Source organism: Petaurus breviceps, unplaced genomic scaffold, assembly GCF_028583685.1.
Source record: "Petaurus breviceps papuanus isolate PSGF00001 unplaced genomic scaffold, PetGlider_PUasm1.0 90466, whole genome shotgun sequence".
Lineage (NCBI taxonomy): Eukaryota > Metazoa > Chordata > Mammalia > Diprotodontia > Petauridae > Petaurus > Petaurus breviceps.
The window spans coordinates 540,257-556,293 of record NW_027187260.1 but is presented as its reverse complement, the minus strand read 5'-3'; the positions used below and the strand labels follow the sequence as shown (position 1 = coordinate 556,293).

The 16,037-nt window shown below is 38.7% G+C and overlaps 1 protein-coding gene across 2 annotated transcripts in view; it reads right to left on the bottom strand.

The window, feature by feature from the left end:
- LBR (lamin B receptor) overlaps positions 1–16,037 on the bottom strand; it is a 49,249-nt gene that overhangs the window by 5,580 nt on the left and 27,632 nt on the right. For both annotated transcript variants that reach the window (XM_069062588.1, XM_069062589.1), the window contains exons 10-13: positions 15,711–15,836; positions 12,319–12,487; positions 10,375–10,455; positions 10,156–10,278 (exon numbers count right to left, since the gene is read on the bottom strand). In XM_069062588.1, the coding sequence (XP_068918689.1) occupies positions 10,156–10,278; positions 10,375–10,455; positions 12,319–12,487; positions 15,711–15,836 (499 nt within the window). The remainder of the gene's footprint in view (positions 1–10,155; positions 10,279–10,374; positions 10,456–12,318; positions 12,488–15,710; positions 15,837–16,037) is intronic.

Here is a 16,037-nt window from a genome sequence, read left to right as displayed (position 1 = left end):
TATTGCAAGTTGACATAAGAAATTAAATGGGAATTGGGAATTTAGGGAGAGTTTTGCAGAAGCCGCAGACAAAACAGAAAAAGTTTAGAAACTCAGAAATGAATAAAATGTGTATAGTACTGTCTAAGTCCAATATATTTTCTTTAAATTCTGTAATAATTCAGGATGTGTCCCCTCCCAAGTCCTACAATGTGACAGGGAATAACTCTAATTTGTTTGTTTTTTAATCTTTTTAAAAATTTATTCAGGTGGGGCAGGTAGGTGGCGCAGTGAGTAGAGCACCGGCTCTGAAGTCAGGAGGACCTGAGTTCAAATCCAGCCTCAGACACTTGACACACTTACTAGCCATGTGACTTTGGGCAAGTCACAACTCCAATTGCCCTCCAAAAAAAAAAAAAAAAGCAAAAATTTATTCAGTTTCTTTTCTTCTGCAGTTATATGTAAAAACAATTTTTAACATTCATTTTGTAAAAATTCTCTCCCTTCCCCAATCCCCAAGCCCCCTCATTGAGAAGGCAAGCAATTTGATATAGATTATACATATGTAATCATGCAAAACACATCCATGATAGTTATGCTGTGAAAGAAAACAGACAAAAAAACTCATGAAAAATAAAGTTTTAAAAAGTATGCATAAATTTGTATTGACGCCATCAATTCTTTGCAGATGGATAGCATTTTTCATCACAAGTCCTACCGAGTTGTCTTAGGTCGTTGTAAAGCTAAGAATAGCTAAGTTATTCACAGCTGAACATCTTACAATACTGCTATTACTTTGTACACAGTATATTTCACCTTTAAATTTATTTATTTTTAGCTTTCAACACTCACTTTTTTAGGATTTTGAGTTCTAAACTCCCCCCCTCCCAAAGACATAACCTGATACAGGCTATATGTATATGATCACATTAAACATATTTCCACATTAGTCATGTTGTGAAAGAAAAATCAGAACAAAAGGGAAAAACCATGAGAAAGAAAAAACAGATAACAAAAAAAAAAAAAACAGTATGCTTCAATCTGCATTCAGATTCCATAGTTCTTTCTCTGAATGTGGATAGCATTTTCCATCATGAGTCTTTTGGAATTGTCTTAGATCACTGCATTGGTCAAGAGAGTTAAGTTTACCAAAAGCAGTCATTATACAATGTAGCTGTTTCTGTGTACAGTTATTTTCCCGATTCTGCTTCACTTCACACAGCATCAGTTCATGCAAGTCTTTCCAGGTTTTTCTGAAGTCTGCCTGCTCACCATTTCTTTTTATGCTTCCCTTGAGTCTTGTATTTGATCAAATTTTCTTTTCAGTTCTGGTCTTTTTAATCAGGAATATTTGAAAATCCCCTGTATCACTGAATATCCATCTTTTCCCCTGAAAAATTATACTCGATTCTGCTGGATAGTTGATTCTTGGTTGTAATCCAAGCTCCTTTGCCTTCTGGAATATCATATTCCAGGCCCTGCAAGCCTTAATGCAAAAGCTGGTAAGTCCTGTGTAATCCTGACTGTGGTTCCACAATTTTTAAATTCATTTTTTTCTGGCTGTTTACAGTATTTTCTCCCTTGATCTGATAATTCTGGAATCTGGTTATGGTATTCCTTGGAGTTTTCTTTTTTGGTGGATTCTTTCAATGATTATTTCATCCTCTACGATATTAGGACATTTTTCCTTAAATAATTTCTAGAAAGATGCTGTCCAGGCTCCTTCTTTTTATTATGACTTTCAGGTAGACCGATAATTCTTAAATTATCTCTCCTTCACCTATTTTCCAGGTCAGCTGTTTTTCCGGTGGCCCTCTAGGTCCTCAAATGTGGTCTTTGACTAAATCCAAAAGTCACAGAAGAAATCCCCTTACTAAAATGATTTGTTCTGTGAAATTTGGAGTCAAAGCTAAGACCTAGACAGGATGAGACACAGGTGACAGAGAAGGAATTTGAACCAAAGTCTTCTAACCCCAAATCCGGTGTACTTTTCCTACACTAATGTATGAAATTAAACAATATAATTTATATGATTTTCTCTTATAATGGACAGAAGTAAAAACTAAATAGTTTACCTGAGTTCTTCCTGGTATGATAGTTTTCAACTGAGGTATAATAAACCAGAAATCACATCTTAATATAAGGATCTTCAAAATAAAAGATTCTACCACATCTAGATAAATTCTACTAATTAACAACCCTTAATACCAAGAGATTGTTCTTCCATATCCTTTAACCATCTCCTCTTATTCCATCATCAATAGAAAACTGAAACACCAAATCATTATAGGACTCTCCATAGGACATAACAGGAATGGTAAGAATAGGTAGGTGCCGGCGGAGCCAAGATGGCGAAGTAGAAGCACGACCTTCCCGCGACTCTGGCTTCCACCCTCCCCAATCCATGTAAAAAGGGGACTCTTAAACAAACTTTGGAGCTGCAGAACCCACAAAATGACACAGAGAAGCTAACCTCCCGCTGACGACAGGCCGGCAGGAATCGGCCAGCGCAGCGCTCTGGGAGCCAAGCCCAGCCCCACAAGAGGCTTTAGCCCCAGGGCGGGCCTGACCAGCCGCCAGCCAGAGGCACTCCAGATCAGCAGCAGCTGTGGCCGTTTCCAGATTTATCAATACATAGATGCGAAGGACAAGGTGAGAGGCCAGTGCAGTCTGGACTTTGGGACCCAGGAAGTGGGAGTGCATGGCTTTTACCCCCAGAGCGAGAAACCGCTGAGACACCAGCACAGCCTGCCAGCGCCACATGGCGGCTTCAGCTCCTGGCCTGCAGAGTGTAGGGGGACCAAGCACCAGTCTGAGGGGTCATCGCTCTTGCTTTAACCTGCTTGGATCTGGATTGCAGTTTAGGGTGGAGGTCCTGGGGTGTGTGTCCAGCTTGCCAGAGCGTGTGGAGACCTCAGAGAGGGCACCCATATAATACCTCCGGCAGCTGAGAAAACCCCAGCATTTGGGACGAAAACTCCCCTGTCTGGTGGCAGAATCTTACTGTGGCAAAAAGCCCAAAAGTCAAATCATTGAGTGGCAAAATGAGCAGGCAAAGGAAACAAAGCAGACAGAAGATTCCAACATTACACTCCTATTTTGGGGATAAGAAGGAGCAAGGCATGGAACAGGAGGAAAACAGTGAAGTCAGAACTCCTGCACCAAATTCTTCAAAGGAAAATACAAGCTGGTTACAGGCCATAGAGGACCTTAAGAAGCAGATAAGAGAAGTGGAGGAAAAATTGGGAAGAGAAATGAGAACAATGCAAGAAAATTATGAAATGAGAGTCAACAGCCTGACTGAAGAAAATAATACCTTAAAAAACAGACTGACTCAAATGGCAAAGGAGGCTCAAAAAGGCAATGAGGAGAAGAATGCCTTAAAAAGTCGAATTTGCCAGATGGAAAAAGAATCTCAAAAGCTCACTGAGGAGAATCATTGCTTCAGAATTAGATTGGAGCAAATGGAAGCTAATGACTTTATGAGAAATCAAGATGCTGTTAAACAGATCCAAACAAATGAAAGAATAGAAGGCAATGTGAAATATCTCATGGGAAAAACCACTGACCTGGAAAATAGATCCAGGAGAGATAATTTAAAAATTATTGGACTGCCTGAGAGCCATGACCAAAGTAAGAGCCTGGAAAGCATCCTCCAGGAAGTTCTCAAAGAAAACTGCCCTGATGTTTTAGAACCAAAGGGCAAAATAGAGGTTGAAAGAATCCACCAATCACCTCCTGAAAAAGATCCCAAAAAGAAAACTCCTAGGAATATTATAGCCAGGTTCCAGAATTCCCAGATTAAGGAGAGAATATTACAAGCAGCCAGGAAGAAACAATTTGAATATTGTGGAAACACAATCAGGATAACCCAGGATCTGGCAGCTTCTACACTGAGGGATCGAAGGGCCTGGAATGTGATATTCCGGAGGTCAAGGGAGCTGGGATTAAAACCAAGAGTCACCTACCCAGCAAAACTGAGTATCATGTTTCAGGGGAAAATATGGTCATTCAATGGAATACAGGACTTTCAAGCATTCTTGCTGAAAAAACCAGAGTTGAATAGAAAATTTGACATTCAGATACAAGAAGCAAGAGAAGCATGAGAAGGTAAACAGGGAAAAGAAATCATAAGGAACTTATCAAAGTTGAACTATTTTTTTTTTTTTTGAAGCAATCGGGGTTGAGTGGCTTGTTCGGGGTTGCATGGCCAGTTGTTGTTTCTGGGTGTGGTGCTGGGTGTCTGGGCCCGGATTTGATCTGGGTCGTCCCGGCACTGGAGCCGGTGCTCTTGCTTGCTGAGCCACCTGGCCAGAGTTGAACTATTAACATTCCTACATGGAAAAACAATAATTGTAACCTATGAAACTTTTCTCAGTAGTTGAAGGGATTAGAAATATATATATATATGTCTTTATATGAGGGTATGCGGGCATATGAATACATATGTGAATATGTATATATACGTTTACAGGTATACATAGATAGAGGGCACGGGACCAATTTAACAGGAAGGGATGATACTTAAAAGGTGAAATTAAGAGGTGAGAGGAATATAATGAGAGGAGATGGGGAGAGACAGAGTGGGGCAAGCTATCTCATACAGAAGAGGCAAGGGAAAATGTTTACAATGGAAGGGAAGAATAGGAAGGCAAAAGAGAATAGGTCAACCTTATTCCTATTGAATCTGGCTTGAGAAGGGAGGGGATCTCACCCTCCAGGAGAATAGGGGGGGAAGGGGATGTGAGGGGGGATGATGGAAGGGAGGGCAGGCTGGGGTGAGGGAAGTTGGAAGCACCCACTTTTGAAAAGGGACAGGATCAAATTAGAGAATAGAACAAGTGTGAGGTGTGGGATAGGAGGGAGGGAAATATAGTCAGTCTTTTACAATACATCTACTATGTTATTGTTTTGCATTAGCCACACATGTACAACCTATACTGAACTGCTTGTCCCCCCAGTGGGGGTGGGTGGCAGGGGGGGGAAGGGAATGAATCTAGAATTGAAAGTTTTAAAATCAAATATATATATATATATATATATATATATACGTGTGTGTGTGTATACTATTATTAATACCATCTTACATGTAATTAAGAAAAAATACAGGCACTGAGGCATAGAGATCCACTATAAAAGTTGAAACGGGCATGGGAGAAAATATGGGGGAGAGCAGATTGGAGGTGGGGATATCCTGTGCGTCTGCTGTTTTGGGGGGATAGATGGGGGTAAAACGGGGAGAAAATTTGTAACTCAAAATCTGGCAGAAACGAATTATGTAAATCAGCAGTTAATAAAGCATTTAAATTAAAAAAAAAAAAAGAATAGGTAGGTGCGAATTCTAGGGGGCAGAGTCAAGATGGCAAAGTAGAAGCAGGACCTCCCCACGGATCTGTCTTCCACATTCCCCAAACCATGCAAAAAAGGGAACTCCAAACAAACTTTGGAGCTGCAGAACCCACAAAACGACACAGAGAAGCTAACCTCCCGCTAAGGACAGCCTGGCAGGCCGCTGGCAGGCCAGCGCAGCGCTCTAGGAGCCTAGGCCAGCCCCACACGGAGGCTTTAGCCCCAGGATGGGCCTGACCAGCTGCCGGCCAGAAGGACTCAAGATCAGCAGCACCCATGGCCGTTTCCAGATTTATCAACACATAGATGCCAAAGACAAAGTGAGAGGTCAGTGCAGTCTGCACTCAGCTAGCGTCACGTGGCAGCTTCAGCTCCTGCCCTGCAGAGTGTAGGGGAACCAAGCACCAGTCTAAGGGGTAATCGCTTTTGCTTTAACCTGCTTGGATCTGGATTGCAGTCTAGGGTGGAGGTGCTGGGGTGTGTGTCCAGCTTGCCAGAGTGTGTGGAGGCCTCAGAGAGGGCAACCATCTAATACCTCAGGTGAGAAAACCCCAGCGTTTGGGACGAAAGCTCCCCTGTCTGGTGGCAGAGTTCTACTGTGGTAAAAAGACCAGGGGTCAAGTAACTGAGGGGACACATGACCAGGCAAAGGAAACAAAGACAGAAGAGTTCAACATTAGATTCCTATTTTGGGGACAAAAAGGAGCAAAGCATGGAACAGGAGGAAGACAATGAAGTCAGAACTCCTGCACCAAAAGCTTCAAAGGAAAATACTAGCTGGTTATAGGCCATAGAGGACCTTAAGAAGCAGATAAGAGAAGTGGAGGAAAAATTGGGAAGAGAAATGAGAACAATGCAAGAAAATTACAAAATGAGAGTCAACAGCCTGACTGAGGAAAATAACACCTTAAAAAATAGACTAACTCAAAGGGCAAAAGAGGCTCAGAATGGCAATGAGGAGAAGAACACTTTAAAAAGCCAAATTTGCCAGATGGAAAAAGAATCTCAAAAGCTCAATGAGGAGAATCACTGCTTCGGAATTAGACTGGAGCAAATGGAAGCTAATGACTTTATGAGAAATCAAGATGCTGTTAAACAGATCCAAACAAATGAAAGAATAGAAGGCAAGGTGAAATATCTCATGGGAAAAACCACTGATCTGGAAAATAGATCAGGGAGAGAGAATTTAAAAATTATTAGACTACCTGAAAGCCATGATCAAAGTAAGAACCTAGAAATCATCCTCCAGGAAGTTCTCAAAGAAAACTGCCCTGATGTTTTAGAACCAGTGGGCAAAATAGAGGTTGAAAGAATCCACCAGGGGTGGCCAGGTAGCACAGCGAGTAAGAGCACCAGCTCCAGTGTCGGGATAACCTGGGAATCAAATCCGGTCTCACATACTTAGCACCACACCCAGAAATAACTGGCCATGTAACCCTGAGCAAGTTACTTAACCCCAATTGCTTAGGGGCAGCCAGGTGGCTCAGCGAGTAAGAGCACCGGCTCCAGTGTCAGGATGACCTGGGGATCAAATCCGGTCTCAGATACTTAGCACCACAACCAGAAATAATTGGCCGTGTAACCTTGATCAAGTTACTTAACCCCGATTGCTTTAAAAAAAAAAAAAAAAAGAATACACCGATCACCTCCTGAAAAAAATCCCAAAAAGAAAACTCCTAGGAATATTATAGCCAGGTTCTGGAATTCCCAGATTAAGGAGAGAATATTACAAGCAGACAGGAAGAAACAATTTGAATATTGTGGAAACACAATCAGGATAGCCCAGGATCTGGCAGCTTCTACACTGAGGGATCGAAGGGCTTGGAATATGATATTCCAGAGGTCAAAGGAGCTGGGATTAAAACCAAGAGTCACCTACCCAGCAAAACTGAGTATCACATTTCAGGGGAAAATATGGTCATTTAGTGGAATAGAGGACTTTCAAGCATTCTTGTTGAAAAAAACAGAGTTGAATAGAAAATTTGACACTCAGATACAAGAAGCAAGAGAAGCATGAGAAGGTAAACAGGGAAAAGGAATCATAAGGAACTTATCAAAGTTGAACTATTAACATTCCTACATGGGAAACAATAATTGCAACTTATGAAACCTTTCTCAGTTAGTTGAAGGGAATAGAAATATATATATGAGGGTATATGGCCATATGAACACATATGTGAGTGTGTATATATGTTTACAAGTATACATAGATAGAGGACACAGGACCAATTTAGCAGGAAGGGATGATACTTAAAAGGTGAAATTAAGAGGTGAGAGAGGAATACAATGAGAGGAGATGGGGAGAGACAGAATGGGGTAAACTATCTCATATAGAAGAGACAAGGGAAAATGGTTACAATGGAGGGGAAGAATAGGAAGGCAAAAGGGAATGGGTCAACCTTATTCCCATTGAATTTGGCTTGGGGAGGGAATGAAATACACACTAAATAGGGTATCTCACCCTACAGGAGAGTAGGGGGAAGAGGATGAGAGGGGGGATGATGGAAAGGAGGGAAGGCTGGGGGGGGAAGGGAAGTTGGAAGCACCCACTTTTGAAAAGGGTCGGGATCAAAGTAGAGAATAGAACAAGTGGGAGGTGGGATAGAAGGGAGGGAAATATAGTCAGTCTTCTACAATGTATCTACTATGTTATTGTTTTGCATTAGCTACACATGTACAACCTATACTGAACTGCTTATCTTCCCAGTAAGGGTGGGTGACAAGGGAGGAAGGGAATGAATCTAGAATTCAAAGTTTTAAAATCAAATGTTTAAATATATATCTATGTGTATATACTATTCTTAATACTATTTTACATGTAATTGGGAAATAAGATATCCAGGCACTGGGGCATAGAGATCCACCATGCCCTACTGGAAAAGTCAAAGGGGGTATGGGAGAAGATATGGGAGAGAGCAGATTGGAGGAGGGGATATACTGTGGGACTGCTATTTTGGGGTGGTGGGTAGGGGAAAAACAGGGAGAAAATTTGTAACTCAAAATCTGGCAGAAATGAATGATGTAAATCAGAAGTTAATAAATCATTTGAAAAAAATATAAAGATAAATTAAAAAAAAAAAAGAATAGGAAGGTGCCAGTAAAAAGCTAATGAAACTTTTGAAAGAGCTGCTTCAACTACTGATGGGACTGTGATCTGATCCAATCACTATGGAGAGCAATTTGGAGCTATGCCCAAAAGGCTATAGAACTGTGTGCATACCCTTCAACCCAGCAATAGCATTACTACGTTTTACATCCCAAAGAGATCAGAGGAAAAGGACCTATATTTACAAAAATATTTATAGCAGCTCTTTTTATGGAGGCAAAGAATTGAAAATTGAGGGAATGTCCATCAATTGGGGAATGGATAAACAAGGTGTGGTATAGGATTGTGATGGAATATTATTGTGCTATAAGAAATAACAGACGGGATGATTTCAGAAAATCTAGGGAGAAATAAATTTACTGATGCAAAATGAAGTGAGCAGAACCAGAAGAACATTATGCAATAATCAACTGGGGCAGCTAGATGACTCAGTGGATAGCATACTAGCTCTAGAGAGGGAAAGACCTGAGCTAAAATCTGGCCTCAGACTAGCTAGTTGTGTAACCCTGGGCCCTTAGCCTGTTTGCTTTAATCCACGAAGAAGGAAATGGCAAACCACTTCTGTATGTCTGCCAAGAAAAACACATGAACAGTTTTGGTGTGCTATGGTCCACAATTCATGAAGATTCTAACATAACTGAACAACAACAATGATCAAAGACAATTCCAAAGGACTTATGAAGAAATATGCTATACACCTCCAGAGAAAGAACTGATGAAGTCTAAAGGCAGACTGACGCATAATTTTTTCACTTTATTTTTCTTGCTTTTTTTTTTTGTAACAAAGCTAGTACAGAAATGTTTTACGTAATTTCATACATAATTGATATCACATTTCTTGCCTTCACAATGAGTGGAGGAGGGGTGAAAGGGAAAGACAGAATTTTTTAGACTAAATGTTAAAAGTAAATTTTAAAATTAAAAAAAAAAAGTTGCTTTAAAATCACTTTTCTAATAGAATATACAATTTTCTCCAACAAAAAACACCTACATTTGTGCTAGTTTATTTATTGGGTCAGTGAATTGATACCAGAAGCAGATTAGAAACTGTTACTTGGTAGCAGCCACAGTGCATATAGCAATTAAAATCCAGCAAATACCTCCAACATTTAGAACTCAGAGAAGTCTCTCCACCCTACCCTCCAACCACAAAGCCTTTAAGCCAGGGCCTACTTAGTGGTGTGAATAAAATTAAGACATACTTGGTTATCTCATTTCCCTGGCAAAAGTCAGTTAAGATGAGAAAGGGCTCTTCTTTGGAAAGCAGTCGAGGGCCATAATAGCAAAAAGAAACCACACATTTCAATAGTCCCTGCCTGTGTATCACTGTTCCAATGCATATAACTAGTTCTTAATTATGACCAAGTCAACCAGAAAAGCTAAATATTTAAAACATTTTAGAAAATTTTCTAACCCCTTCAAAAACAGTGAAATTTCTAAAAATATTTCAGGACTTTAAAGGGCAAATATGCTTCAGTTATGGAAATTTTACTCATTCAAAACACCTCACGTATGCTAGACGAGATATCAACACATTTGGTTTCTTCCCAAATGGAAAGCAGTAACGGTCTGAGATTATCTGCCATTCCATAGGCAAAAATGAAAGGGAATCACACTGGATTCAAATTCACATGACTATTTAAAAAGAGAATCTAAATGTCTTTCATTCAGCTGGGAAAACACTAAACACTCTCAGAAGTAGTTAAATATTAGCATCTTACCACATGGTAGAGACCAAGACAGAGCCATAATGAGATCACCCAAGTAGTTGGGATGTCGAACAAAACCCCACCAACCAGACACTAGAAGATTCTTTCCACTTGAAGTATGAATAATTTTTAGATCTGTGTATAAAGAAATATTATACATTTCATATAATCAAATATATAGGCACATGTTATTTTAGTACATAAAAATAATTTCACATAATCCATACTTACGTGCCAAATTGGGATCATTGGGATTTTTCCGAAATGCATTTTTCTGAGAGTTTGCACAACGGAATACTGTATATCCTGAAACTAAAATTTAAAAATTAAAAAGAATTTTCATTTAAATAACTTTTTAACATACTCGATTAGATTTCAAAAATTTACTGCTGCCATATTCCCTTAGTTATTATGTCAATACTTAAACCCCTTGGATCAAAGATGGACAAGGCTTGTAATGAATTTCATTCTATAATTAAGATTGTGGTATCCAAATTCCAATACATAGTGCCTCAATCATTTGATTGAGTTTTTAGTATAACCAAAATATGATTCCCCTCTCCACTTCTAAGGATCAGCTAGTTTTAAAACCATTATGTATTGAATTTATTAATGCTGATTCAACATTTGGGCTTGAATAAATCCATAATAAAAGGTCGTTTTAAGCTAGCTGTTTTTACATTATTAATACTCAACATATTTTTAAACAGTCGAAATAATTTCCCTCCCCTTCTATTTTTGGTAAAATTATGCAGGGTTGACAAAAGTAAGTGAAACCCACTAAAGAGTCAAACTAACTCAATTTGACATTTATTAAATGCTTATTATTCTGAACAAAAGGAAGTACGATAGTAAGAGACCATGCCTACCCTGAAGGCACTAACAATCTAATTAGAGAAGAGGCATAAAAACAATACAATAGAATGTATATAAATACAAAATAATGAATTTGAACTTTAATTTTTACTATTCCTACCTATTATAGATGCCTCAATGGGATAAGAATAAAAGCTAGTATTTATGTAGCATACATATACATAGTGTTGTAAAAACATCATCATTAGTCTGCCTGAACAATCAACCTATAGATAATCTAGGGCTGGATATTCACCTATAGTCCCTAAAAGCACGTGTACTTTGCAACAAACTTCCATATATTATCTCACTGGAGCCTCACAAAGGTGCTATGTGATAGGTATTATTTATTAACTCCATTTTTAGGGGAGGAAACTAAAGATTAAAGGTATAGCAAAGGTATAGGGTTGGAACTTTGGACTTAGAATTAGTTAAGATGAGGGTTCATATTATACCTTCAGCACTTATTAACTGTGTGATCATGGGTAAATAAGTCTGCTTCCTCATCTGTAAAATAAAGACTAATGATAAATTTTTAATCCACACCTTCAGGATTATAAGGCTCAAATAATGCATTTGCAAAGTGCTTAAAAATGATATATAAAAAAGCTTGCCATAGTCACAAAGTAGAGTAAGCTTTGGAGGCAGGATATGAACCCAGGTCTTCCTAATTCAAAGTTCAGCTCCCTAACCACTATGCCAGGATGTCTCTCTACTGAGTATCTCTTTTGCCCCAATCCCAACTAGTGAATTCCATATTTCAAGGTCTAATTAAAATGCTAACTTTCTATAAGTCTTCTTTGATCATCCTTCTCCCCCTCTACACCAAGTGATCTCTTCCTCCTTTGACTTGCAGTATTCCTCACATACAATCCTGTAACTTGTATTAAAGGCATGTACATATTAACTTCCTCACTAGACTATAAACCTGAGGGCAGAGAGCTTGCTTTTTTATTCATCTCTGTGTCTCCCACAGTTTGCATATGTGTGTGTGTGTGTGTGTGTACATATATATATATATATATATATATATATACATATATATCAGGTGTTAAAATGTACTTGCTATTGAATGCTGAAATGTTATCAATACACTTCTCAAAAGCACTTGTGAAAAAACTGCTAATGGTCCAAATATGAAACACCTACCTTCCCTGAAAGCAGGTATCATTTCTGCCTTGAACTAATGGGCATTTTCAATAATTGACAGATGCTATGAACAGACAAATATTATGGCAAAATAAATTCTATACATAATAATTAACAATGAACAAATTCTATAATAATAATTAACAATGAACAAGTAAAATTATGACTTACGTTTTAAAGCAATAATAATGGATGCAAAAAGCCAAGAAACTTCATTAGGATGCGTGACTAAATAAAAGGCTTGTAGACTATAGACAAACGGCACCCACACTAAATCTCCAAATGCTAACATGAACCCAAATCCATCATGTATAATGTCCATAGTTGTCAACAAAGCCTCCTAAAAATACAGTAGAGAAAAAGACATAACTTAACAAAAATTTACCCCTGAAAAGGACTGACAAGCTCTAATAAAATTAATAAGACAGTATTCAGGTGAATTGTTAATTTATGAGTAAACATTAAATTCTGTCAGTTAAGGAATCATATTCAACTAGATGCAAAAATTATAGTGATTTGTCATATGACTTCATATATCTGAAACAGGAAAGAACCAAGAAAGAGACAAAAAAGATGTCACAAAGTCCTTATGCTAAAGTGAACTTTAACTGAGAGCCCCACAAATCATTATTCACATCTATTATCCCTTCTATAAATAATTTTTAACAATTTTTTAATCTTTTCTCCCTTCCCACCCATTCAGTCTTTCAAGTCAGGACTTTTATTCTATACATGTCTTCTCAGGTATCAATATGATCATCAGGAAATTAGCATTTGTTAAAACACCTATTATGGGCCAGAAACTGTGGTAAGAACATTATAAATACTATCTCATTTTATTCTCACAGCAATTTTGGGAGGCAGTTATTATCCCCATTTTACAGACGAGGAAACTGAAGCAAATAATGTTATGAGGGATTTGCCCAGGGTCACACTGCTAAGTGAGTTATCTGAGAGCAAATTTGAACTCGTGTCTTCCAGACACCAGGCCAGTGCTCCACTGCACCAACTAGCTTCCTCACTAGAAAGAGATGACAGTTCACAGCCTAACAGCTAGGAGGAAGCAGAAAAAAGAACCCAAAAAGCATACAAGCTCCTACAGTATATTAGTTCCTAGTACAGGAGCTAATGGTCCTACCTATACATGACCCAGAATCATGGAATTTCAGAGCCCTCAGCAGTCGGCCCAGTGAATAGTGTACTGGGCTTGGAGTCTGGAAGACCCAACTTTAAATCCTCTCTCAGGCACTTATTGGCTGTGTGACCCTGGGCAAGTTACTTAACCTCTGTCGTCCTCAGTTTTCTTGACTATAAAAAAGGGATGATAATAACAGCACCTACTTCTCAGGGTTGTTGTGAGGATCAAATGAGATATTTGTAAAGTGCTTAGCACAGCGCCTGGCACACAGCAGGCACACTTAATGTTTATTCCCTTCCCTTCCCTCCATCTAGTCCAAACCTGAAAAAGCATAAAGAACAATGTCTCTGGAGTCAGTGGAATGAAGCTGAATGACCTTGCATAAGCCATCACTTTCCTGGGCCTCAGTTATCTTCATCTCTAAAATGAGGGGGTTAGAATAAATAACAGCTAAGGTCTTCCAGTTCTTGCCTCATGGTCATATGAAGTTTATTCAAAAAGAAAAGAAAAAGTAAAGGGGATTTGTTAAGAAGATATATTTGAGGGGCGGCCAGGTAGCACAGCGAGTAAGAGCACCAGCTCCAGTGTTGAGAAGACCTGGAGATAGAATCCTGGGCTCAGACACTTAGCACCCACCCAGAAACACCTGGCCGTGTAACCTTGAGCAAGTTACTTAACCCCGATTGCTTAGGGGTGGCCAGGTGGCTCAGCGAGTAAGAGCACCGGCTCCAGTGTCGGGATGACCTGGATCAAATCCGGGCTCAGATACTCAGCACCACACCCAGAAATAACTGGCCCTGTAACCTTGAGCAAGTTACTTAACCCCAATTGCTTTAAAAAAAAAAAAAAAAAGGATATATTTGAGAAATGTAGGAAACCAAAAGTGGAAACATGGTAGAGAGAGCATGCTCTCAGGGAAAAGATCTCAAATGTGGTATGAAGTTATGTTAATTCAGTGATGGAGAACTTCCGCTACCTGGATCTAAGAAGGGTAAGAGAAACAATGCTCCAACACTAGCTCTACCACAAAGATAAAGAAATGCTAGCACCTTTCAAGCAGAATCATTCTATCTTCTTTATCCCCATTTCAGAGTCTTAGAGATAACAGTAGGAAAAAATAATAAGTCATCATTGCCTGTGAGTTTTTTCTATTGCACTGGCTGTCTCAGCATCTACAGCAAAACAGTCTGGGACTTTTCTTAACAAAACAAAAAGGTCTACAATTCATCTTTAACCAGAATAATCTTAAGTGTTAGAAACCCTTCTGGCCAGGATATCTCACTTTTTTTAGGCCTTTTGGTCAAATTATATATCCTCCCCCGCACCTATAAAGCCTCTCCTAACTCAAGCTCTCACTAATATTCCTATTCTCCAAACTTATTTTATGCAGTTACATTCCAAATTACATGTTATATCATACAAAACTGCTGTTTTGTGTGCTAGTTTCCAAGATAAAAATAAACAAATTAATTTTTACTATCATAATCCACTGTCCCTTCCATACAGCTTGAACAGCTTTTCCTGCTAAAATTATGACTATATCCCTTTCAAGATGACCTACCATCTCTTATTTCTAGCTCTCTATTCCCTGAACTCCACCTTGGACAATATTAGGAAGAAGAATTAGATATAAGAAGAAAATTCGTTTTCAAAACCCCTGAAATTTAATTCTTGGACTTTTGTTCTTGTTTTATCTGCTTCTAGGTTCGTCCTAACTACTGAAGAATTAAATATTCATTATTTAAAGACAAGCTCACGTAAGAATTTTCCCATGGCTTCTTCAGAAACTACTCACTCCCTGAATACATACATCCACAAATCAACTGCAGAGATTAGTGGTCATCAGCAATACACACCTAACATGAAAATTCCTAAATGAGGCCCAAGCATTATGATGAATACTGTTTCCAGAGAGATGTGGAGGATGGATAAAGTCGGAACACATCAAAGAGCAGGGCAAAGAATGATGCTATCCACCACTTTCTTACCAGTATACCATGCTATTTCATTCTGGTTAATTTAATCTGCCCTACCAAACGGTAAATTACTTGAAGGCAAGAATCATGTCTGATGTTTCTTATGTATCTCCTAAAAACACTATAATAAAACAGGGTATCTAAGTGAAATTTCAGAGTGTAAATGATGAGAAAGTAAAATAAAATATTTGGGCATGTAGAGTCAGAGATTGCATAGAAATATATAAAAGCAGACCACCTAGGATGGAAAGACTTCCTGGCAGCTAGAAGACTGATGCTGACAGCAAATGGATTAATGAATGAACCTAGAACAGTAGCAGTAGGTTGGGAGAGCAAGAGTAAATATCAGAGAAGCCCACATCAACAGACTTTAAAAACATACCACAGATATTAGTGTTCTAGTCAGAAACATTAACATTCTTAAACTCTCTCATATTGGGAATAATTACCTCATTCCAAAGAGCATCCACCACATACAAAAGCTGGAAACTGTTAACCAATATCATTGCTAACGATGGGGTTTCACGCTGTTGGACTTTCATCTCTGCCAAAAGCATTATTAAATTAATAACAACCTAAAAGAAATATGGGGGAAAAAAGTATAAATGAATCCAGATAATAGGGTAAAAAAGTTCTACTCTAACTTAAAGGATGTGAAACTTGATATGGTTCTTCCATGTACCATGAAGATCACAACTTCTCTGACTTTAGACAGTTGTTGAGAGTTGCTGTTCCCACATCACCCTGTGACCAATACGATAATAGTGAACTTTCCC